Source organism: Ascaphus truei, chromosome 1 (assembly GCF_040206685.1).
Source record: "Ascaphus truei isolate aAscTru1 chromosome 1, aAscTru1.hap1, whole genome shotgun sequence".
NCBI classification, from domain to species: Eukaryota; Metazoa; Chordata; class Amphibia; order Anura; family Ascaphidae; genus Ascaphus; species Ascaphus truei.
In genome coordinates, this window is record NC_134483.1 from 149,591,462 (window position 1) to 149,618,838 (window position 27,377).

At 39.2% G+C, this 27,377-nt stretch overlaps 1 protein-coding gene across 5 annotated transcripts in view; it reads left to right on the plus strand.

Moving 5' to 3' along the window:
• FREM1 (FRAS1 related extracellular matrix 1) overlaps positions 1 to 27,377 on the plus strand; it is a 204,673-nt gene that overhangs the window by 74,438 nt on the left and 102,858 nt on the right. For 2 of the 5 annotated variants that reach the window (XM_075595856.1, XM_075595870.1), the window contains exons 9-18: positions 4,820 to 5,164; positions 6,224 to 6,366; positions 10,334 to 10,527; positions 12,745 to 12,835; positions 14,361 to 14,528; positions 18,265 to 18,473; positions 21,144 to 21,237; positions 23,557 to 23,809; positions 24,187 to 24,384; positions 25,787 to 25,972. In XM_075595856.1, the coding sequence (XP_075451971.1) occupies positions 4,820 to 5,164; positions 6,224 to 6,366; positions 10,334 to 10,527; positions 12,745 to 12,835; positions 14,361 to 14,528; positions 18,265 to 18,473; positions 21,144 to 21,237; positions 23,557 to 23,809; positions 24,187 to 24,384; positions 25,787 to 25,972 (1,881 nt within the window). Of the gene's footprint in view, positions 1 to 4,819; positions 5,165 to 6,223; positions 6,367 to 10,333; positions 10,528 to 12,744; positions 12,836 to 14,360; positions 14,529 to 18,264; positions 18,474 to 21,143; positions 21,238 to 23,556; positions 23,824 to 24,186; positions 24,385 to 25,786; positions 25,973 to 27,377 lie in introns of those variants that run through there. The other 3 variants (XM_075595864.1, XM_075595878.1, XR_012800909.1) reach the window with 3 other exon arrangements.

The window sequence follows — 27,377 nt, forward strand, 5'->3', positions numbered from 1 at the left end:
TATTCACTATACCATTCGGGGTCAATTATTAATGAGTCTATGGTGGTCTTTGTAGCCAATGCACAGGATGAGCTTTTTACAGTCTTCATATAATTTTATGCCCCAATTGGTTTCAACAGGTCATGTAGGTTCTGACCTGTCAGATATACCAGGCGCAGTCCAAGATAATATTACCAATTCTCTCTTTAGGCATGGGCTAGTAAATTCAGACACTTTGGAAACATTTATGGCTATTGTACACTTTCCATATAAGCCACAGTCAACTTACTTCCCTTATCAATCTAAGGGAGGGTTTATAGATACATTCTATACCATGGTTCTCCAGGATTTGGAGACCAGGTGTCTGAACAAGACCCAATTGCCTAACAGTACTTATAACAACTTGTCTAAGGCAGAAAGAACAGCACTGAGAGATTTGAGAAACATGGATAATGTCATTATTAGACAGGCAGACAAGGGAGGGGGCATCGTCCTGCAAGATAGGTCTGATTATCTGGTTGAGGCCTATCGATTCTTGATGACGGTGCCTCCTTCATACCGCTCAAACATGATCCGGTTGAACATTATCATGTTGATTAGAGAACTTCTTATGGGTGCACATGGGAAGGGCATCATTAGTCCCTCAGAGTTTAAGTATCTGTATTTACAACATCTGAGAACGCCTGCCTTCTACCATATCCCAAAAATCCACAAAACTCTGGACAATCCTCTTGGTAGACCAATAGTCTCGGGGGTGGACTCGATGACATTGAATGTGTCTCAATATGTAGACCATTATCTACAACCTTATGTGGTCAAGTTGAGATCTTACTTGAGGGACACATTGCATGCCATTGACTCCACCTCAGAAATTATTTGGAAAAACACCTACCTTTGGGCTACATGGGATGTTGCTTCACTTTACACGTGTAATAAACATCAAAACGGTATAGTTGCAGTCAGGCACTTCTTGGAAACAGATGTTACATTATATGCCACACAGAGAGAGTTCCATTTGTGCAGTATTTTATTTATACTGGAACACAATTATTTTATTTTTGAAGATTAGTATTATTTACAGACATGTGGAATGGCCATGGGTAACAGGTTCGCCTCCAGCTATGCAAACATCTACATGGGACTGTGGGAGAGTCTCCATTTTTGGGGGGATGCTCAGCTGGGGGCGGGACTGGTGTTCTATGGCCAGTACATAGATGATCTTATCATTGTGTGGAATGGGGATCAAGAGGAATTTAATACCATTTTCTCCACTTTTGATAACAATGATATGGATCTCAAATGTACATATCACATTGATCCATATAAAATTGTTTTTTTTAGATTTGGAATTCTTGGGTTGGGATAATGGTTGGATCTGTACAAAAACACATTTTAAACCTGTGTATCACAATGGCTAGATACATTCATCTAGGAACCATTATAAGATGGTTGTACAATATTCCAAGAAGCCAGTTCCTGAGGATCAGGAGGAATTGTTCACCTGAGTCTGATTTTAGCACACAGTCAGCTACTAGTAAGTATGTTTATAGTGAAGGGATATGGTAGGGGACAGGTACTCAAGACTCTGGTGTTAGTTAAATGTATGGATATAGGTTTAGTTTTAGAACAATCTAGGAACAAACGCATCAAACAATGCAGTACTAATACCAATTTGGACAATTCTAATCAGAATGTTCCAAAATGTATTACCAAGTTTAACCCATGTGCACATTTGATCAAAAGAACTCTAAACAAACATTGGAAAATGTTGACAAGCGATCCATGCATTGGGCCAAGACTGCCTAAACAGATTCCAGTGGTCTTCAAAAGGGCCAGGAATATGAAGACCATCTTGGCGCCCAGCAAATTAAAATCAATCAAATCAACTAATGTTTCTAAGAGACGCTTATGAGTGGTAACCATCAGTATGGAAGAGGTCACTGCATTACTTGCAAGCACCTCAAACAAACACAGGACTTTGTGTGATATAGTTACAATACAGAACATAAAGTGATAGGTCATAACACCTGTCTATCTACCTATGTGGTGTATGCAATTTCCTGTAGTTGTGGACCACAGTACATTAGCAGGACGATGCGTACATTGGAACAAGGTTTCTTGAGCACCGTCAGAACGTTATAAGAGGCTTTCAGACACATAGGGGGTTTAATGAGTGTATAGATGCAAGTACCATTGTCTAGCCCGTTACTGAGTCCCTCTGTCTCAGTCTATGGGTGTCACACAAGGTTTTCATTTTTTGCCACCAATCGCTCATTCATTAATAGCACTAGTATATAACTTTATTGGTTAGTAGTTTATTTGTTTCTGGTACCGTTTTATTCAATTCTTTTATATCTGTTAAACTACCTATTTATGTAAGGTATTGTCATTACTATATGGTTTATAGTACAATTGTCATTAGTTATAATAGAATCTGTTATTTATCTAGTGGGAGTGATTTGGGAGTGAGTGTGTGTTATTTGGGCACTGCTGGCTTTCTTTAATTATTTTGTAATTTTGTGACACCATTTCAGTACAGCCGTTCCTGTTTGCTATTTTTTTGCACACGCTGAGCTTACTAAATTCTTACAACATTGATGAGAGGGGAGTTTCTGATACTAGACTTTTTCGTCCCTTTTTTCATCCAATTTCCTTAAACATCTTTAGGAAGGATTGTTCCATACCAGAGCACTGTTCAAGTAAGCCTTGTGTTTAGATTAACGAACAATTCTGTTTAATTATCCCCCACCAGGGCTCATTTCTATCTGATCACTCTTGTTCACTGATGTTTTTTTTAAACGTTTTATAACTTTTTATATATTTATTTACCAGTTATTTATTATTCACAAATTGCTTGACTTATATACCTCAAACCAAATTACACACACCTACATTTTGTAAAACACTAGTTACCAAAATAGATAGTAGATTGCAGAATTTATACCTGTAACCCTCCTTACCCAGCTCCAAAGGAGTTTACATCAGATTGACGATATACATGGCAGTGCTTATGCTCTCCTACCTGTTCAGGGTGCTGGGTAGGTGCAGACTGGATGTGGATATGCAGGTAGAACAAGGATAGGTGCCAGAAATGTTTATTTCACAAAAAGGGCTTTATACAACATTTGTTTATAAGGCTCCACATACTAGGATAGGCTTCACACAACAGTTAACAGGTGGCAAACAATAAGGGTATGCTGTGCTTATTCCCCTTGTAGCTCTCACTACTACACTAGGGAGGAACTTGACTTGTTACCCACCTCCATGTTAAATGGAACTTTCTTCAGGTTGCTGAATTACAGTAGGAACCCATTACTGTGTAGTGCATACTTCTTCCATATCTATCTGATCAGGATTGCACTAGGGAACTTCCAGTTGGGCCTATGCAAACACGCCAGAGTTACTAACACTGAGAACTCCTTACTAAAAGCATGCTTTCTTCCGTTCAATAGTGAGAACAATCTCGGACCCATACTACTGGCGTTTACTTAAAGGGGCTTAACTGAAAACAACAAAGGGAGACAGGACATATCTTAATACATTAATCTATACTCACAAACCTATTTACATGACTCGTGGTCAGACCTGAGTCTGATCTCTGAAGAACCTACTTCTAAAAGATTGGGTGGAGCTTCAGATGTGGGGCGATACAAGTTTCTCCGAGCGGGTGGACATGGCCAAAGTGTCGCCGTGATCATTGCCAAGTAAAATCACGGCCTAGGGCAAAGGGAATTTCCCAGAAGGATGCTCACACTGCTAGAGCTGTGGCCAAGAAAAGCAGTGGTTGTCAGTTCTAGTCGTGTTGGGTCGGACTCTATTCTAGTCATTAGGTTGGAGCCTTAGGCTTATTATGAACTCTATACAGTTGGTATGGAAATCCTTTTAGAAAGTGTTGGATGGGACTCATTAAATATACTATGCATAGCCTATGTTTTCCCCATTCAATTGATAAATCTCCTGTTTATTCTTATTTCCCAAATGCATAACCTAATATTTATCTGTATTAAACCTCGTCTGTCATTTACCTGCCCAAGTTTCCACTCTATCCAAGTCCAGCTTTGCTTTTACTACCTTACACAACTTAGTGTTGTCAGCAAAGATGGAGACTTTGCTCTCCATGCCAACCTCAAGGTCATTAATCAATAAGTTAAAAAGCAAGTGTTCCAGTACCGATCCTTGATCCACTCACAACTGAAAATGCTCCATTTACATCAACTCTGTTTTCTATCCTTCAGCCAGTTTTCAATCAAGGTGCACATTATTTTATTGAGTCCAATTTCCTTTATGTATATAGCATAGCCCTACAAACATTTACTTAGTTTTTTTTACCTCCACTATTTAGACCAAGCATTCAGATTTGTATTGCATAGTAAGATGCTTAATCTCTGCACTGTGGTCCAAGATACTGTTTCCAGGCAATTTAAAATTCAAACGTGTGCACCACCCCTAGTTTGGCACCAAACAATGTACACCGCATTGAAAAATTGATTCTCCTTTCTCATCTCATCCATGATTCAATATTGAAAATTCACAGCATTGTAGAGAGTTCAAAAGCAAAACGTGCTTATTTTGGTCTCCACAGTTAAATCTCACTGCTAAGGCATGGACCAGCAGGGAGAAAAACAGTTCATCTTTCATTGGTATCCTTCTGAATTGTTTTTTTTGTTGTTGTACTGGTAGCATCTAAGCACTGTTTTTAAATAACTTTCACCCAAAAGAAATGTATCCTATAATTTATTGTAGTTATTACTATAATTCCCAATTTTTTGAGCAGCAGCACATTTTTTAATGATCCTGGAAGTGAACTTGCTAACCTGACTTTCCCGTGTTCTTTAATCAGGAGGGAAAGGATTCATGTTCACAGTTAAGGATATACAGGCTGGAGTTGTCTGTTACCATCATGATGACAGTGACACCACTAAGGATTTTGTAGTCTTCAGAATTTTTGATGGGCGTCACAGCACCCGACACAAGTTCCCTATCAACATCCTTCCCAAAGATGACAGCCCCCCTTTCCTCATTACAAACATTGTTATTGAGCTGTCTGAAGGCCAGACTGTACTTATCCAAGGCTCAATGCTCTGTGCTTCGGACATGGACTCTAGTGATGATTACATTCACTTCAACATCAGCAAGCCTACCCAAGCTGGAGAGATCATGAAGAAACCGGGACAAAATCTCATTGGTATGTCTATTGTTAGTATGATTTTTAACTATATATGTGCTTTGAGACTCCAGCTTGCACTCACACCCTCATTGAAAATGCTTCCTAGATATTACAAATGGAAATGTAAGTTCTATAAGGCTCTTAAATCACTTCTGAATGTCTATAGTTAACATAACTGGTGTGTAGAAGATCGGGTACCAAGTACAAGATTGGAGAAATCTAGCATATTAAAGCAGCAATTCAGCTGCTCTTGTTTTTTTACATTTATTTTTTAACAGGATTGAAATCAGTGGGTCTTCCAGAGCTAAACCGCAATATTTTCAGTTCTGGAGACCCGCTCGGGTCTAGAGATACCTTTCGGGGGAAGTTACGGGTGTGTTTGCCCCTGCAGTGGAATCAAAAAGGCTTTAAAAATCTCATGGATCCTACTAGCCAATAGGAAACTACAACGTCATTTGTTGCAACTTCCTGTTGGACTGAACTGTAAATCCCAGTAAGAAACACAGACGGTAGTATTGGTAACTTCGCTTGTAAGTATCTCAGGAACCAGTGGGTCCCTGAAGCTGAAAATAACATGGGTCGGCTCCGGAGAAGTAATCCTGCAACAAAAAACCCCCAACAATTTCCATTGGGATTGCTGCTTTAAGGGATGTTTATTGACAATTTGATATTAAACTGACACTAAAAAGGCTATCTAGAACCAGTGTATCTAAGTTCATCTAATGTTCACCATTTGTAGTTGAACATGATTATACAGAGTTGTTATATCTGGAGATGTGCAAATATGTCTGGAGGTTGTGAATGCGTAACAATATATTCTACATCTTTAGTAATATATGGCATTAGAAGGATTTAGGGGCCATTATTAGTACACATAAAGCTGTGTCAATTTGAATTCCTTATACAGAGATTAATTAATAATTTGACAATGCAGAATATTAAAATGATGGTCAATGATATTTATTGTTGATACTGAATTTCTGCTAAATCTTGTCAAAAACATTGCATACAGCAATTGCTATGATAAAATAGGTTACCATTCTCATCTAATATCTTTTACTGGTTCATTCTAAAAAGGGTATCCTGTCACCAGCTTCCTGCAACGAGATCTATTCAATGGGATTATTTACTATCGTCATTTTGGAGCAGAAGTATTTGAAGATTCATTTGAGTTTGTTCTTTCTGACAGCCATGATCCTCCTAATCTATCTGGGGCTCAGGTAAGCAGAGTCAGCAAGCCAGTCAGCTGGAGGAAAATACTGAAACGTTCATCACTATAATTAGCCAATGACATGTGGTGATATATTGAGATCAATTATTTCAAACTGCTAATATATAGAACAGTATAATTGTGGCTAATGGTGTGGGCTAGGAAAAGTTTAATGCATTAAATTAGTGCATTTTACACCATATAGTATACAGTATTTGTGATTTAGGCCCCTATTCTGTAAACTGTGCCAGTTTACAGAATAAGGGCTTTAGGTATAGACAAGTAAGAGGAATAATTACTTGGCACGCATATGATATAATGTTCTTTTATCAATACAGTATTTGCATCCCTTCATCATGTGACTTCAATTTTTATGTCTGAAATAAATACCTGAACGGAATCTATCGGCCTAATATATTTAGCAAAAACAGACGAGATCCAAAAAAAGAATCTCAAAAAGCCCCGGGTAACGATGATGTCCAGAGACAATCAGTCATACACATTGCGCAATAATATAATTTTAACTAGATCCCATATGGTTCTAGTAACTAAGTGTTTAACAATTATCATTTCAACGTCAGAGGATTGCTACCTCTTTTAATGGAGCACTATTGCAGAGCTGTGACGGTTAATTTAGCCCTCTGTGGAGACGTCTCCCCTCATGAGTCATTGAGACTATTTGAAGGCAGGTCTCTGAATGCATGAGACTCCTACCTAGAAGATGCGCTGACACGCTAAATTTACGTTGGGTGTGCCCGACTTCACAAGCGTGTGACATCGGCTATAAGGAGGGAGCTGGGTGAAAGCGTTTGGCAGCGCGCTCCTGTTAAAATGTCACCAGGATCCTGCATTCATTACAGGCACAGTCATTTAGGATATGTCATTTAGGATTAGGGTTTGCTATGTTAAATATGTATTCACTATAATAGGTGACATAAAGAGTTCCAGTTACTTGCACTGGCGAATTTTCAACAATTAGTCTCTGCATGGCATTTATGCAAGCAGGTACTCTATATAGTATGAACCAACTAATTACTAAGTTTTATAAATACATCTTAGGCTTTAAGAGCAATAAACTTTTTATGTGAGCACACACATGGTTCCAGTATTCACCCCAGTTCCTTCTCAATGTAGTGGCTTTGCTAATCCTTAGTGGCAGCTTTTTGCTTCCCACTTAGGAGTCCTATAGTATTTAAATTACCACTCGTGTCTACTACTGTATATCTTACCCTGTGACTACTATTACCAAACATTATTAATAATACATGCAATATTTTCTGTGTCCTACATGAATTACCGACTATTACTAATTAAGTAAATATGGTTTATTCAAGATGTAGAATTACAGCCATTTTTAAGTATGTTATGAATTACCACTGCCTTTGAACTATTACAGTTCCACAACTTGAGTTCCCCCTATAGTTAATTATTGCCCGTTTTGACATTTAGAGGCTGGCATTAGATCTGATAGGAACCCACCCACTCCCTCTAATTTGTTTTTAGTTGAAGTTTGTTGAGATGATTTCGATTTTTGTTAGGTAGCAGTTTTACATATATTTCAGTGTAAGTTGCAACTGTCTAGATTTGTTTGTTAGGTTCCTGTTACATTTACTTTAAAGTTATTACGAGGGTCTCTTTCTCTGTTTTGATCATACTTTTGTATAAGGATTTACTTACTTGGGTAGTTATTATTTTTAACATAGCCTCTTTTGACTACTAGAGGCGGGATTTATATACTCTTTGGAGCAGACATTGATTCACTTTGTCACCGGACTTCTTCCCCATTGGGTTTTTATTTTTATCACTATCGCCACTATTACCATTAGGTGTGTTCATGTGGCCTTTTGCCACATTTATGCACCCATCACTTGTTTTCCTGCCTGTTATGGGTGTTTAGAGGCAGGTTTGAGTCCCACTAGGGCTTATTTCTGAGGTTCCTTTATTCACTCAAGCATCATCCCATTTCATTATACTTTTAGTAGCAAGGCACATCACTTTTATAAATTACATATTTATTTATTTATAAAATGTGTTACCAGGAAGTAATACATTGAGAGTTACCTCTCGTTTTCAAGTATGTCCTGGCATAGAGTAAAACAAATAATACATGGTTACAAATACAGTTACATAAATGAACAAGGTATACATTATATACAAGACATTGCATGCACAGTTAAAGAAAATATATATTATGAGCGTATGAAACAGTTACAGACCAGATTAAAATGTGAGACAGCCTTAGATTTGAAAGAACTTAAACTGGTGGTGGATGTGAGAGTCTCTGGTAGGTTGTTCCAGTTTTGGGGTGCACGGTAAGAGAAGGAGGAGCGGCCGGATACTTTGTTGAGCCTTTTTTTACCCCGTTTAACAAAGAGAAAAAAAACCTAATACTGTATTATGAAATACTTAAATGAAACAAGGCTAATACATACATATTCCAAAAATTGGTATCTTTTTGCTCTGACCGGACAGTTTTATATGCACTCTGGGGGAATATTTATTTCAGTCCTTTATGCTACATCTACCTACAGATTTACTTATTGGCATAGATGTGTCTCTCGTTACTTTAATTTTGGTATATGTATGTATTAGCCTTGTTTCATTTAGGTATTTCATAATACTGTATTAGGTTTTTTTTCTTCCTTTGTTATTTCATACCTTTTTGTACTTGGTTTATAGCATCACTTACTAGGAGTTTAGCGGTCTCATTTTGTTTTACTTATATTCTATATGTTGTTTCTGTGTTATCAATAAAGTTTATCTTATTTTTTTGTCAATTTGAGTGCTTTTTATAGGACTTGCTTTTTCATTTTTGCGTGTTCAATATATATATATAGTTCAATATATATATAACCAATAGTTAATTTGGTACTGGGGTGCACTGTAATCCAATATGCAAGTGGATACTGTACATTAACAATATATATAGATAGGTACTCGCCAATTCTTGCGACCAACGTTTTGGCCTCGGCAGGGCCTTTGTGCGAGATATAGGATGAGTACAAACAGAAGAATATATCCCCAATACTTAAGAAAAAATGCCAAAAAGCCAGCGAAGTACAGTGACCTGCGAACGTCTCAATGAAATCAGTGCAAGTAGTGAATATTCCTAAATTATAGCATGTCCGTGGAACAGGTGAGACTCTCAACTGATGTCACTGGGTACAAAGGCCAATATATATATATATATATATTTATGCTAACCACTATATACACTGTACATAGTCAAGATAACTTGGCAACCTGGAGTAACTAACAAAAAAATACATTGCATAGACATTTTATTACATTAACATGGTTTACAGGTCCCTACAATGGTGTTGTGTTAGGGAAGATAAAGTAACTGTTTAGTAGACATTAGTGGCCAGAAAACCATGGGCTTACCACACATAGCTGGGCACTTGAGCTAGTTAGGCTTACGATGGTAAAATATTCTTTACATTTTTGCATGATTGTTAGTCGTTTATTATTGAGGGGATTACATTTCATGTTAACCACTTTTGTGCTGCAGAGGGCTGCAAGATATTTATTTGCAATGCATAGGCAGATCCTCCAGTATCAAAGGGGTTAACTCACCTTGCTGCCAAAAGCAATAATTCTTATTACATTACACTAGAAAAATATACTATCTGGATGCAGTGTTTCGTGTCAATCTCCTCAAATATTGCTAAGCACCTGCTTGATAAAGTAATTTATCCAGTAATGCACGACTATCTTGTAAATATAATGCTTAGCTAATGATATATTTACATAGAGAATAATAATATAATTGGAATTATTCAATACATTGCTGCAATATTTATCTCCAATTGCCAAATGTTATTGCCAATCTGACCACCTTTAGTGAATTGAGGCCTATGTTTCTTGTTTCATGTCCATTGTTAGTTCTTGTGGATTGTGCACGATACTGTTGCTTGGAGTTAAGTGAGTGCAGATTCTTATATTGCTCATATTTTAATTTATTTTTTTACTTGTAGGCTGTAATAATACAAATCACACCAGTGGATGACCAGCTTCCAAAGGAGGCTCCAGGCACTGTCCGGCATGTGACTGTTAAGGAAAATGAGATTGTTTACATAACAAAGAAACAGCTACATTTCATAGACATAGAGTCACCGGACAGGGAACTCATCTACACCATAACCACACCACCTTGTTCTTCATACTATAGGTACCAACTCTGCTTTGTTTTAAGACCTACTGTATTAGGATAGTCCGGAAAAAAAACTAAACGTTTAGTTCTGTCACTAGTCTGAGACCTACTGTAGCAACAAAAATAACGGGTCTGAGAAGAAGTGTCTATACTGTACTTATCTATTATACTGGAGGGAGCCATCAGGCCATAAGATGATGGAGAAAAGTGACTCACAAGCCACTTCGTCATCCTACCCATAGTACGCACTGTGGCTAACAATAATTGAGGGCTATGTACAGAGCGTTGCTAGAAATGGCTGTGTTGTAAAACACGCAGAAGAAGAGCACTTTCGTTTGTCACCTTGTGTCAATGCAAAAAAAAACATTTTATGTATTGTGCGGGGTGTGCAACTTCTTTTTGACAAAGCGAAAAATTATGCAAAGGGTGGAGTTAGAGCCGGAGTATGGATTTTGTCAGTGGTGCACATATGCAACTGATATGTAATATTACATTTTAATTATTTGCCGCTTCTGTGTGCAATAAATGCATGAAAATTGTCCGCCAAGTTTTTCTTGGCATAAAAGAAAAATGCTAGTAGAAGCAAAGAATTCTTAATGCATTAATATCTATAAGTATGATACCTACCATACAAAGAATAAGAAAATGTGTGCCAAGTGTAACAGCATGAATAAAGACATAGCATTACCAACCTATGCCATTCGTTATTTTAGGTAAGAAATAGATTGTTTGACTCAATGCACTCTTTCAACTCAATTTAAAAAATACATCTTTATACATTTGTCTCCTATGACTTTGATTTAGTTTGGTTAACCTGTGTTTCAGTTACAAATAGGTACACACAAATCCATTATTTAGGGTTCTCTAAAAAGAATCAGAGTGTACACACGTGTGAATAACAGTGATCAAACACAACAGATCAAAGGATGATAATAAATAAAATAACTGAGCATTTAAAGACATTAAAACAACATATATTACAAATATTTCCAATAACAATAACTGTGATAGTTACCCATTACATGGCTATTATGACATTAGGATCGGTTAAGTAGTTCCTAGAAATGTGTCTAATAATGCCGATAGAACAAAGAAGAATTAAAAGTCCTTTTACAGTACTGTGAGATCAATCCAGTACCTTCTGTGTTGTGTTGTACTAATATGGAGTTCTGCAAAGCCAGTGTACCTGTTCTCAGGAAGTTTACAATCTTTGAATAACACAAAATAAATGGGGATCACAAGATCACTCAAGGCCCTAAAGAATGCACTCTAGTGTGTCAGCAAGGAGATTGGACTAAGTATGTCCAGAGATTCAAATACCCTCTCCCTGGACATACTTAGCCCAATCTCCTTGATGACACACTAGAGCAGGGGTGAGGAAACTTTCCCCTGTGCGCACCCCTGCCTGCTTGCTTCGGCACCTTGCGCCCCCTCCCTCCTGCTCAAGTCACGTTGCCATGGTAACGGATATCACGTGGCTCCGCGGCGTCATTTGACCCTGGGTTACCAGGACAACGTGACCCGGGAAGGTAAGTGGGTTATAGAGGCCTCGCGCGGTCCCCCGGCATTTAATTTAAATGCCTGGGGGGAGAGCGTGAGACATCTATGCCTGCAGCACCCCCCCAGAAAATCTATCACCCCCCCTGGGGGGCGCGCCCCCCAGTTTGCAAACTGCTGCACTAGAGTGTATTCATTAGGGCCTTGAATGATCTTATGATCACTATTTCTTTTATGTAATTCTGTCATATGCCTTCCCTTTTGCACCTGTGTCTACTATTATGATATTTGATTACATTTAGGCTGAGCGGTATTGGTCACCTTCTAGAGTTTACAATCTTTCCCTGAAAGCTGCTTCTTCCTCGGGTCTGATGGCAGTTCTAAAAGTGTCTGCGCCTTCACCCCATTTACTTAACATTCCATGTGCTTCTACAGTAAGCGAGGCATCCCAAAGATGGCTGCCTAGCATGGGCATTTTATACACAGAGCATAATCTTAACAAGAGTACAGTAGTATGCTCACCCAGCCTCTTACAGGGCATTATAATCTCTGGCCGCAAAATGATTAAAGGTACAGTAAAGCAGCATCCAATAGATGTATAAAAAGAATCAACACATAACCTATATAAAATACTTAAAGTAAATGTACATGTAATTATAGTCACATTTCACATCAGTATCTAGATTTATTACAAGTTGCTTTGTTTTTCTTATATTTTCTTCTTTGTGTTTCATGCAGCCACTCAGATGCTGGGAAGATAGTTCTAATGGAGAGTATGCCTAAATTAGTAAACGATTATACTGCCAACATGGTGACGACGTTTACACAGGTAAGAAATAAACCGCAAGAGATTTGTTACATGCAGTTCGTCATACAAAAGTTTTGAATTAACCTTTTAGTCTACAAGAAGCCATCCAACTTACTCATCAGCATTGCAGTACATTGCTGTGTGTGTGGGACAGATAAGTATAGTGGCTAGTTCATTTATTCCTATCAAATCCCGCATCACACACTCAATTCTCCGCCTCACTTTTAAAGCTTTACACATTCATACCCCTCCGTACATCTCAGCCCTAATTTCTCGCTATGCACCATCCCGATTCTTGCGTTCCGCTCAAGGATGTCTTCTCTACTCCCTTTGTATATAAAGCCCTCTCCTGCCTTAAACCTTTCTTACTGACTGCCCCACACGTCTGGAATGCCCTCCCCTCAATTCCTGACTAGCACCCTCTCTATCCACCTTTAAGACCCACCTTAAAACACACCTGCTTACGAAGCATATTAGTAGCTCTGTGGCTAATACTATACACCTGATACATAAAGCTTGGCCCCTTGCAGACGCACTTGCAGAGGCTGGCGCAAAGTTCGATCCTTTCTGTCTTGCCTTCAAATACTTTCCTTCAAATACTTTCTGGGCAAGATACCCATCTATCTGAACAAGCTCCTCACCCCTACCATATGCAGCACTTATCTGAGATCTGACTCCAAAAGACTGTTCACGGTCTCAAGGTTCAACCAAAAATCCGTCCGCTCCTCCTTCTCTTACCATACACCCCATAACAGGAACAATCTACCGGAGACTCTCTCAGCCCCCACCAGTTTAAGTTCTTTCAAAACTTAACCTGTCTCACATTTTAATCTGGTCTGTCACTGTTACATACGCCTATAATATATTTATCTTAACAGTGCATGCAATGTCTTGTATATAACTGTAATGTAAACCCTGTTCACTTATGTAACTGTATTTGTAACCATGTATTATTTGTCATCTTAACTCTATGCCCAGGACATACTTGAAAACGAGAGGTAACTCTCAATGTATTTCTTTCTGGTAAAACATTTTATAAATATATAAATAAATAAATTTACCAGAATGCCCTCCTACTTTCTCTGTACGTTCTTCCTACCTACTAATTAGATTGTAAGCTCTTTGGAGCAGGGACTCCTTTTCCTAAATGTTACTTTTATGTCTGAAGCACTTATTCCCATGATCTGTTATTTGTATTTGTTTTTTATATGATTGTCACGTGCATTACTACTGTGAAGCGTTATGTACTTTAATGGCGCTATATAAATAAAGACATACATACATACATACTGACATACTGACATACATACATACATGTACATATATACTGACATACATACATACATACTGACATGGATAAGAATATTGGGCCAGATTTGAAAGCATAAAGGAATGATAAAATGTGGCAGTTTTTCTTTTGTAACTTTTAGTCCATGGATATAGTTATATTACACTTGTTGCTTTATTTCATTTGTATGTGCATTGGAGAAATATGTTTTTTTTTTAATTATGAGCTAATACCACTAGCAATTGTGTTCATTTGCAGCATGCTGTGAGCCACATGAAAATTGCATACATGCCACCGATGGAAGATATAGGTCCTGATCCCCAGCACATCCAGTTTGTTTTATCAGTTAGTAACCAGCATGGAGGTACCTTGCAGGGCATCTGTTTAAATATCACAATACTTCCCGTAGACAACCAGCCTCCAGAGGTACGTACAAATATAACTATACAGTAGGTGTTCAGTATAATTCTACAGCCGCAGCGGCCATTATTCGATCATTTCTCTGCGCTGTTTTCGTAAAGTCTGCTGTATTCCATGCAGCATTCACTCGTTAATCTTCCGTGAAGGCTGTCAATCACACGCATGTTTATTGTTGTTGATTTTCCGTGATTACTTGATTGTGATTTGTTTGGGCACAGTTCTGCGTGTTTCCGCCAGATGGCAAAAGTGAATCCCTTTGCACAGGGCAACCAGTGAGTTGCGTGTAGTCAATTTGCAGGTGTTTAACAACTAGATAAAAAGAGTGGCCACTACAGTCATCCATTGTAAATTGACCTTGATCGCTGAAGACATTATCAAATTTAGGCATTTCATAATTAAAATCTCTACAGTATTCACAATGCTTGTCCCGTTATTCTACATTGCTATCCCTTCGCTTGTTGAATGGACATCATGTCAAGTTCTTATACCAAACCACAATGTAGTTACGCATTTCTCATATTTTCTGCAATTAATGCTGGAACAGATAAGAAGGCAACTTTAGCAGAGATGTACAACTATACAATTAAAAAATATGAATTCTTAAAATTTTCACCAAACCAACGTGACTGGAAGCATTCGATAAGGCAATTATTAACTAATGAGGATTGCTTTTTTCGCACAGGCCCTCCTCTCGGAGATACTGTACAAGAGGATATTGATCTGTGTTCCTAGCTTTTGCCAGTATGTTTGTTCATGGCGACTATAAAAAAAGAAAGGTCGGGTTTCATCCATTTAAGATCCGTACAGTACGTACTTCCCGGCCTTATAGTGTACAGGTACCCAAACCGGCTTCCCAATACTATTGCAATAACAGGCCAACCGTGACTGAAAACCTGGTGAGCAGCAATCCTTGCTACCTGGCCCCTCCTGATTACCATCTTCAGCAAGCACCTGTCAAATATAATGGTGATTACATGAGTGACTGTTAGGCACAATGCTGTAGACCCTGACATTGGTTAATCTCCACCCGGTTGGCATCGTATATAATGAAGATAAATATAATGCAGTATACATGAGTGACCCCAGCTTGTACGCACAATACACCTCTGACATTGGCTCATCTCCACTCAGTTGGCAAAGTTTATAATGAAGGTAAATATAATATACTATACAGTTTTAACTTTAATTCCTCTGGGTGGGGACGCTAGATTTTATGGGGGGGGGGCACGGCAGTTATACAGGTCCCGCGCTCTCCCCCCAGGCATTTAAATGAAAATTTAAATTAATGTACAATATTTAAATTAGCGTACAATAGAAAGCTTTCACTGCCAATCGAACTTACTGTAGAAATCCAACGGTAAACAAAAAAAATTAAAGAAACATTTTTTTTTTGAGAAGGAGAAAATAATTGTGAGCTGTAAACAAAATCTTATGCGATTCATTGTTTTAATACTTAATTTTTACATTTATAAAATCACTACGTTTTTATTTCTCTATGACTCTTCAGGGGACTGAAAAATGTTGTTTATATTTTAAAACATTTCAAATTATTTCTTGCAACTGTAATCCTGCACGCTCATCACAGCATTATGTGCAGGTACACCAAGATGAAACATTTTAGTTGCACCTTCCCCCCTCCCTACCCCCTCACAAAGCCAAGGAAAAGGCATTCGATTCGTTATCAACACCTCCCCTGGCCGATCCAGGACATTCACACAGACACATTACGTATGCTTCGGGTCTTGCATGGCTGATAAGAAGACCTGCACTGTAATTGGCTAGAATGACTTCACTGCCAATGTGAATTTCAAGTCAGTAAAAAAAAAAATGGTATGTCCTTTATTTCTCTTTTTTTCTCGAGAAGAGATTCATAAATGAGTGATTTAAAGAAACACTTTATGTAATGCTTTTTTAAAATATTTCATCAATTTCAACATTGTTCAAATCACAACATTATTATTTTAGCAATGAGGTTGATTTTCACTGTATAATTGAGCTTTGCAGGTGTAATTTATTCGGCCAAGAAACCCAGAGATTTAAAAATAAAAATAAAAATGAAGTTTGGGGGGTGAAGGGGGGGGGGGGGGGGGTAGGGTGGATTCTATTTAATATCTTCAACTATGTGTCATACAGTACCTTTTATTATATTTTACAACAGTTCAGTTCAAATGATTTCTTCCAAGTGTAATCCTGCACAGTCAACCCAGAATTACACAAAGATTAAACAATTTACTGTACGTAGTTTCACCTTCCCCCCCCACCTCCCTCAGTAAACCAAGCAAAATTCATTCAGCTCCTTATCAACACCTCCACTCCCCTCCGCTATCAGACCTTAAACATGAACGTAACATTATGTTTGAGCCTTTTGTTCTTGGCCTGGTAACATGCGCATGCGCATGCCTCAGAAGTCCTGCAGTCTACAGTAAATGGTCTAGAAGGACTTCACTGCCAATGGGATTTTCAAGTCCAAAAAAAATACAATGAAGTCATATATTTTTTTTTCTTGAGCAAGCTTTAATAAATGAGTGTTTGTTTGGATAATATTGAGAGGAATATCGCGGGGCTCTATTCTTGGCTTGGAGTTCCTGCCCCTGTATGTTCGACGCAGGAGCAGGAGGGTGGCCTGGAGGTACTATTATTCTCCTATGGAGGAAACGCATCCCCCCCCCCTGCACCCTCTCAATCCCTGGATTTGACCTTCACGGTGCCAAAACCAAGCACACCACGGGCCCCCCCATGCTCACCCCCCTCCCTCTCCAGAATACATGTATACCCTTCTGTTGTAGGAGATGACAACCCTGGTAAGTGCTAGGCCACAACAGGAGGAAATCATCCTCCCTGACCATCTACCCCCGTCCGCTGCCAGACGCACACCTGCTCCAGCACTCAGGATTGTACAGCTCCCAGACATCACCCTGAAAGAACTGCCGAGAGCATCCGGTAGAAATACAAGATTAGATCTGCTGGTCTACCTCAGAAATATGCCCAGTTCATATTTAAACACCACGTCAGTTTTGAGCTGTACAGCGAGTGGACCCAAAATGTCAATTATGAAGGCAATAAGTACAAGAAGGCCTTCCATCAAATTTAAGGAGAATAATTATGGATGACGTGAAGTGCAATTTTAAAGCTACCAGTCTTCTTATGAAAACCATGAGAGACTGCATCAATAGCCTTTTGGGGCATACAGGGGCTCCTCCCTGGAGGTCCATCGACTTGTTTGATGACTACTAGTTATACATGTATTTACAAATAAAGATGCGCCGACAATGTTTTTAATCTTAAAAAAAAAAACAGTTGATTTTTTTTAAATTATTTCATTGCTTAATGCTTCTTTTCTATTTTGCATGTCTGGAGCTGGGCAAAGACAATGTGCAATTTTCTGCACTCGATCAAAACACTAGTAAACTCGCTTCTTAATGTGGGAAATTTTTCAAGAAATCTCGAACCAACACGGGGTGTGCAAAGGAATACAACCTGTGAATGATCTTATAACGGCCACTGCATCTGTAGGATTAGGGATCAGTAAGTTGCATGTTGCAGTATGCACTTTCACAAAGATCAGTATTTCAAAAGTTTGAGTTGTGTAAAGTTGATGAGCAAACAGCATTTTTGAAAAAGCTCTACTTCTAACAGTTTTTTCTATTACTTAATTTTTTTGTTAATAAGGATTGCTCTGTTCATTGTTTAGCTTCCAAGTAAAACATAACACAGAAATTAACCTAATACCTTTATTGCTTAGGTGCTCACAAAGGACATGAAAGTTGAAGAAGGAGGTTTTAGTCAAATTACAATGGACCTTATTCATATTACTGACAAGGACACAAAACAAGATCAGATTCAAGTCCTCCTTCACAGAGCACCATTGCAAGGAGAAGTTCAGCTGGATGGATTTCCTATGAGTGAGGAGGACTGGTTCACCTGCTTGGACCTCAGCATGTTAAAAGTTAGGTTAGGATTGTTACAATACTTGTTTTGGATTTGGTGACAACTCTTCAAGATCTTCAGATCCCATTTTAAATATTAGCATTTCTTGTTTACCTGCTTCTTTAGTCAATAGCTTGTAGCAACGAACAAAAAGATCAATTGGTTTAACTGTATTATGTTACATAGCCTATGAATCAAGCTCTGTAAGTAGCTGTTTTACAGATTGACAGTCACTTGGAAAAGTTTTCTCAAGGTCATATTCTCTTTACTTTTGGTATCATAATTTTGGAAACTAGTTTTATTGAGCAATGCAATAGTCACATACCTGGCAGGTTTACAGTTTTGTATTTCTTAGGGTTATTATTCTCCACTTTCTATGTGTCAAATAATTATAATTCTGCCATGTGCTGCTGTCTTCTCACAGCTAAGCAAACAGATTGAAGAAATTTATATGATCTAAAAATGTTAGCCATACAAAAAGATTTAAAAACAAGGTAAAAATAAAGTTAAACATACAGGACATATTGAACCCCCAAAATAACCACAACATATATATATATATATATATATATATATATATATATATATATATATATATATATGCAAATATAGCTGTATGCTCATCTGCATGTCTTAGGCAGGTCTGCAACCCCGCCTTTCCCCATTATCACCCAGCATACAGCACTTCCACTGCAGCAAGGGATTCTGGGAAATGACATGCAAATGAGCACACAGTGTCACTTTTTGCCTCAATAACCATTTTAACATGGTTCCCTATAGGCTTAAGCTTGCTGCATGGTCACAGCTTTGAGCACAGCCAGGGTTAAGGTGCATACCCAGAAAACCACCCACAGACAGCTGTTTCGACCTTGATGGGTCTCATCAGTGTGGGGTTGATTTTACTGGGAAAGCAAGATGGTTATTGAGACAAAAAGTGACACTGTGTGATCATTTGCATGTCATTTCCCAGAATCCCTTGCTGCAGTGGAAGTGCTGTATGCTGGGTGATAATGGGGAAAGGCGGGGTTGCAGACCTGCCTAAGACATGCAGATGAGCATACAGTTGTGTTTGCATATTTGCTTTCCTGTGGAGGGTTTTTGTCACTTTTTTTATTCACCATAACTTAACTCAGTATTATGGTATATATATATATATATATATATATATATATACATACATACAGTGGTCGACAAATCACCCAAAAATCTACTCGCCGAATAAAAAAATCTACTCGCCACCTAGTACCACACGTGTGCTGCTTGGGCCAATAGGAGCTCGCCACGATGTTAAATCCACTCGCCCGGGGCGTGCAAATGTATAGGTTTGTCGAACACTGTATATATATATACGTATAAATGTCAAAGAGGAGTGCTACTGAGCATGGCAATATATATTTAAAACCAGAGACAGAACATGGAACACAGACAGAGCTCAGTGCTACATCCAAAGACACTAATAAACAGTACAGTGCCTAAATATTGTGACAAACGCCCCTCTTTTGTAGCGCTGACGTCTGTCTGGGTTCTTCCCGACACAGTCTCCTAGGGTTATTTATACAAAAACAGGATCATGCAAAGTATTACATTGCTTAACTCAGGCTTCTGCCTGCTTTATTTTCATCCAAATAAGGGACTGCAGCTTTAACATGTGTAGGTTAGAGGCACTCAGACATTTTCATTCAGCGGTTCACTTATATCAGTGTCATAGTATTTCCCATGCTGTTATTTCAAGTAACAAGAAACCAAATTATATAAACAAAATCCTATCCCTTTCAGGGATCTAACTACACATCATAATCAGCCTCTAACTGCTGCTGGGCCAACTAACCTGGTTCCCCAGCTTAAAACAATGCCCTCTCATTTAGGGTCACTAGATACAGCATAGTCTTTTAGAAACAGCAATACATATTTGTTTGTCTTATCTGTTCGTGGTGGGAACTCGGTCCCAAGTGTCCAGGCAAATCCTCTGGTACTGTGATACTTGGAGGGGCCGTCCACCCCAAAACTGGATGCAGGGGAGCAGCGACACCCCCAGCCCCCAGGCTCTAAGGAGAGAGACTGAAATGCAAACCTCTCTGCTCTAAATACCTGTGCATGTGATTAGAAGAGCAGGTGAGGGAGAACTAGACCCATTGTAATCTGTGGTCTGGATTTTCCATCCAGCTGCCTGAGTTAATGTGAAGCTTTGGAATGGATCATTTTTAACTATTTCTGCACTTTCTGACCTAAAACGGGGCAGAAAGCTGCCTAACATCTTTGGACATGTCACAATATATATATATATCTTTTGAATAAAATGGTGTGCCTTGGAGGGGCCCAAGGGCTTACAGCACTTTGGCCAAAGAGTTAAACTAAAAGACCATTTTATTCAAAAGATATCTATATATATATATATTTAGGCACTGTACCGTGTATTAGTGTCTTTGGTTGTTGCACTGAGCTCTGTCTGTGTTCCATGTTCTATCTCTGGTTTTAAAAATAAAGTTAAGTATTTTTTTGTTCGACATTCATAAACCCAAAAGTATGCAAAACCTAAAATGCATACAATTAGTATTAGTACTTTGTCTTATTATCTAACAATTCATCTTTTCCATTGAGAGTTTTTGGGGTGCTTGTCCCTGCAATTGAAATGTGCGGCACATGTTCCATGTGCTTGAAACCATTTGCAGTTAATGTTCACTCTCATTGCCATAGGTACCAACATGATGGCTCGGAAACTCTGCAGGATGACATCTTATTTATAGCCACAGATGGTATAAATTCAGCTCAGTTTGTCTTTAAAATACAGGTCAGTTTCCTTTGAATATTGGAACAGTGACTGGTACATACTGTAATACAGTATGGAATGCCATCTTTAAATACAAGCAGTGAGTCATGGCAGAATTGTTATAGAATGAGGTTACGTATTTGTGCATAACCAATAAGTTTGCTTTAGGTATGAGGGAATAATGTCAGCACATTCTACTTAATATTTTTTTTAAGTTCTTGTGTTATTTATTCTGTACTTATAGATGTCTATTTAACCATAGCTGAGCTGTCGCAATGTGCTGCATATTTGAGTGAAGTCTGTATTGGGTGACTAGACGTCATTGATTTCTACTCCAACATCCAACATCTATTTATGTTTTACTCACATTACTTGAGGCTGCTAGGCTATGTGCTTTTGCACTGTATTCACTTGGCTGACTGAAGTGTCAGTGAGCACTCAATTCTAAAGTCCACTGCAGCATTGGAGAATTTGGTGGGGGTGGGGGAGATTAACCACTAGAGTCAAAACTGCTACTGTATGTTCTCTTTCAGTTACATTTTCCCTGTGATTTCTACAACCTTTTTGGGGTCTATTATATGCTCACTGACAAAAACGCAAGGCCCTTAGAACAACATCAGATAAAGGGGAAGACATTTCCAGAATCCAAAGGCTCAAACTTTCCCTTTCTGTTCTAGTTAAGAGATTACCACAAACTCCATCGTCCCTTTGCCAAACCCTTTAAATTAAAAGGCACTAGAAATGTACACATTTTACTGTTAAACTTGTGAATCGAGCAACATTTGCATTTTTTGTTCATAAAATTTTGCACCAATGACAAACTTTGCAAAAGAAATGTTGCCAAGCACTAAATTTCAATGAGCAACATCATGTGGCCCTTTAAATACCGTCATTTACTATAATTTTGCCAACATTTAAATAAATAGTCACATGAAGGAAATCTGGACAATAAGTCCTTCCTTTTTAATGATTGCATTCCTATTTCTACTGCAGTTCATATTCTTTATTTTCTCAGTGTTCAATGTCTGTAATAGGAATAAAGTTTGTACTGTAGTATGTTTAAGATTACAATATGGGATAGAAATACTGTATGTGTTATGGTTACACTTGGTACATATTTGGTAACATAAGAATCACAATACCAGCTGCATTTTGACATGTTGTGTTTTATAGCAGTAGGCGAATTATTTTTTAACAAAGTTGTATTGGAATACATTTTGGGCTTCTTCTTGCTGATAACTCTGCTTGAATATAGCAGTTTTTAGGTTTTTTTTAATTTTTTTTTAAACTTGTATTTTATTATTTTCAAAACTTAAAAGAAAGGGGGAGAGGGGTACAGAAAATGAAAAGGGTGGGTGGGGAGGGTTAGGGGGGATCATCCACAATGGTCTCCATGCAGGGATCTTACAAGTGAAAGTATATATATATTTATATAAAAGTATAAAAGACATCCTATATATTAGAAATGCAGACAGTTTGGTTTGAAATCATATCTGGATTTGCGGTCTTAAGTCAGATTTGGATTTTGCCATATATAAGTCGCCCAAGGGTCCCAGGTTGTCAGGAAACTATTAAATCTATCATGGACTAAACTGGTGAGTCCCATAGTCATAATATGATTCCTTTTGTTCATTACTGTTGTGATTGGTTGGGAATCGTTCTGTTTCCAATATTTTGCTATCATTGCTTTAGCTGCCGAGAGAATTTGTATTATCAAAGTCTGCCTTCCTTTCGAGACCTTCTGTAGGTTTTAATAAAAGTACAGTTTCCATATCCCATGTCAAATCTAAACCTAGTACCCCCTTTATTAGTCTTCTAATTCTTCCCCAGTATAGAATAATCTCGGGACATAACCACCAGATATGTTTAAACGTGCCCAATTGTCCGCAATTACGCCAGCACATGGGGGAAGTTGATGGGAAGAAAGAATGGAGGCGTACAGGCGTGTAATACCATCTGTGAAGGATTTTCACATTCGTTTCTCTAACCGCTGAGCATCTGGATGCTCTAGCTATTCTTTCATAGATTTCTTCCCAGTCCTCTGTCTCCATGGGATTTCCTATATCTTTTTCCCAATCTGATATATTTTTACTTGTTTGCACTCTATGTTGCTGTATCAGTACCTGGTAAACCTGGGTGAATGTCCCTTTATGGTATACGCCTAATTGATACAACCTCTCGAAGGTGGTTAGGGATCTAGTTCAGATTTCTTGTGGTTGTATCGAGGAAACATAATGTTTGAGCTGCATATACTGGAGTGTATGTGTATTCGGGTTATCGTATTCTTCGCTTAAAACAGAAATTAGGTTTTCTTTTTAATTATTATCAGTTTCCATGCAGGTTTCCCCAGTTAATGATGAACCACCATTAATGAAGAAGAGCCTTATTACCACCATATTTTGCCCAGAGGGAGAAGAAGTGGTCTTTTCAGCTGATTACATCTATGCAACTGATGCAGACAGTGATAATATGAAGCTGATGTTTATGGTTGCCCGGCAACCTCGTTACGGCCTTGTGCAGAAGGGCGGAATTACTGTTGATCGTTTCTCCCAAAGAGATGTTGTCTCAGGATCAGTGATCTACCGACACATTAGTATGTGAAACAAGGTTGGATTAGGTTCCCTTTTGGAAGGCAAAATAGGGGATACAGTACATATTTATTTGTATTAATTTAGAGATCAAAAACCTTACTTACATCTTACAGAGTCATACTACCTTTACGTTTGTGGTGCATTGGAAAACATTAGAATATAATGTTAACAGAAGCAAAGTAAACAGTATAAACAAAAACAGAAAGGCCCAGCCCAACATACAAAATGACACAACATATAGTACAAAGTAAACAGTACAATCAATCTTAAATGTCTCAACCACTGGTCGATTGTACACTTTATCCACTTTATAAGGTTATGAATATTTTAAAGGAAAGCTCGTGTTTTCAACAATTTATAACAATTTCTAAACTTTTAGGTGGAGAGGTTGGTTTAAATCCTTGCTTTGACATTGTCACCCTTGTGGTCTCTGATGCTGAATCTGATGCAGAGGGGGCAAACTGCTGCTATGATGGACCTCGTCCTCCCTTACTGCCACATCATGACTCTTTTCCTGTGTATGACCTCAACATTACTGTTTTACCAGTGGATAACCAGCCACCAACAATTGCAATAGGTATGATGGGGCCTGTGATAAGAGTGCATGTAGGCATTTAAGAAATATTAGTGTAATATATTGTAAGGGTGTGTTATATACCATGTGTGCGCGCGGAGGGAGTACGGCAGGTTCCGCGACGGCACGGTAGTACAGGGTGCCGCCATGTTGTTGCGCAATATTGCAAAGGACACTGATGGGGTGAAGAGGTCGCGCATGTGCAATGGGAGCGCGCGAACGACAGGCCAATAAGGGAAAGGCTCTGATAATGGACACAACTCTCGCGAGCTCTGGAACAGTCACCTGACGCTAGGAGCCAATGAGTGCAGGGGGAATTAAGGAAGGAGGAACAGGAAGCGTGGGGGAGAGACCACGCTAGGCAGAAGAGCTCGGGACCGAGCGAGAGGAGGTAGTGTGAGTGCAGGGGGTCCGTGACCCGCCTGCATAGGCCAGCTATTGCCCGCAGGCCCATAGGAGATGTCCCTGAGTCACAATAGGCTGCTGTACTGCAGGGACGCCCGATAGTGGTAGGAATTGTCCCCTTAGTTAGGGACAGCGCACAGAGTCGTGGACGGTCACAGACATCTGGAGTTCGAGGACGGAGACAACGGACCCTTTGCGAAGAGGCACCGGTCACCGCCATGACCGGAAGGTACAATTGTAAAAGCAAGTGCACCAACACCGGTCATCAGGCGCTGATCCCGCCTTAGAAATAACTTTGTAGAGACACTAGCAAGTGGCTAGTGGACTGAACACATTATCTAATATCTTACAAGGACAACCCTCTATAAGAGCGTGGCGGAGCCACTGTAATACTGGACAAATCCTCTAGGGATGTGGCTGAGCCACGGTAGTATAAGGACTTTAACATTATAATGTACATATATATGCAGGTTATGTGTGATGTTATATAGAGGATAAGATATAGTTACCTATGCACAGTAAACTTGGTTGCACGCACTGTTGTATGTTTCTTGCCCAGGGCAATCTTATATAACGGGGATCCTGGGCAAGTGGAGGCGCTGCGCTAGAACCGTTACCCCAGGCTCCCAGCTAGCGGAGGCTCAGATCTCCTGGAGCCGCAGGTTGAGTACAGTATTAGTAGTCCCTTAGTAAGGTGTCAGAAAAAGGGCTACAATATTAATACCCCAGTAAGGGTTCGTGTTCAGTAAGCATGTAAAACAAGGGAGGAACAGTTGGCTAAAGCCTCAGAGCAACAATTGGTCAGAATGATAACTTTTCTTGATAATGTAAGAGAGCAGCCTATAGTATACAAGCTTATTTTACATTTCTAAAGACTTTTCTAATTTAGACAGATTTAGAGATCATATAGAACCTGTAGACAAGATAGATGCCTGATATTAACTATGTAAAAGGTAAAATGTAAAAGGTCTCAGTATGTCTACACTTGATTGTTGTGCAGGTGAAATATTTGTGGTGGATGAAGGCAAGTCAGCTACACTAACAGCTAATCATTTACATGCCACGGACACGGACACAGACCCTAACCTCTTGGAATATATATTGGTTGTTCCTCCTCGGTTTGGTTACATTGAGAATATTCTCCCTTCTCCTGGATTTGAGAAAAGTAACAGGGGCATAAGTATAGGTAAGTAAATGACAAAAATGTTGGCGGGATTTCAGGCTTCAGTAGGCCATGAAAATTGCTATCTGCTAATAAAGTATGCAGTGCCACCGACATGGGAGGGGACAGTTGGGACTCCTGTCCCGAACCTGGTTAGTAAAGGGGCTCGGGCCCCCTGCTGGCAAACCTTGCAGAGGTTGCCTGCTGGAAGGTGTTGCAGAGGGGGAATGCTGGATGTTATCTGTCTTAGGTAGCATGCTGTAAGCCAGTGGAAAGGAGGCTCCTCTTACAGGCACCTCTGTGGGCACCCTGGGTAGCTCTGCAGACCCCTCCACACACCTCTAACAGTTTCAGCCAGTCCTCCAGGGCAGCAGGTAGGCAGTAGGTACACTTGGCTCCTCTCCTCTGCCCTTTATTCCACCCTCTCTCTCCTCTCTCTCTCCCCCCTCCCTTGTCTCTTTCTCTCTCCCCACTCTCTCCCCGTCCCTTTCTCCCCTCTCTCTCCCCCCTCCTTCTCTGTTTTACTCTCTCCCCCATCCTTCACTCCTCTCCCTTCTGATCCTTTAATTTCTATTGGGCCCCAGGATTACTGTCGGTGGCCCTGAAAGTATGTAAGGAGTATGCATAGGAAAAAGATAAAGCAGGTATTTTACACTGGAGGGTCTAATGCAGTTCTTCTCTCGAAAAGGAGGACCACATTTATTTTGTCTTATTGTTTGTATAATATCCTCAGCACAGCCTTTATTGACAAATTACATTTATTCAAGCTGCTTCAACGGATTTTGGAAGACCTTTCTAAAAATGTAGCCGCCTTCATAAAACACAGTTTGGCTCATGCAGAGAGCATAGATAAGGAAATAGCGCCATCTTCTGGCGAAAAAACTAGTCAGAAATCCTTAAACTCGGGAGAAAATGGCGCGATTTTTAAAAGTGCTTTGAAAAATTTTCAGAGCTGTAAAACTCGCCAAACTTGTGGCGAGAACCTGAAACTCGCCATGCTAATGTAGCGTTGTATTCCAGAAGCTCCGAATCGCTGGAACACGCCAATATGTGCATTAGTATGGCGAGTTTCAAATAGCCAGGAAAAGTTGGCAATTTGCAGTTTTTTGCGGAAATGAGTTAACGACGTTCCCTGCATAACACCTTCACTAACGGCAAATCTGTGGCTATTTTACAGCCATTTTAAACTTTTTTAACGTTCCTCTCTGCATAAGCCCCAGTATCTCATGGAGATGTCACACACAACTCAAAAGTCGGAAGATACATTTCTATTTTATTGTAAAATAGTGCAAGTATAAGATATAGACATCCGATGGAGCAGAAAACATTAACAAAACATAGCTTGCAGTGTGCCTTTTGGGACTTGATGTACAGGGAGATAAAGTTACTGGCCTGTGGTCACACATTGCTACATCTGATTTTCCACTCA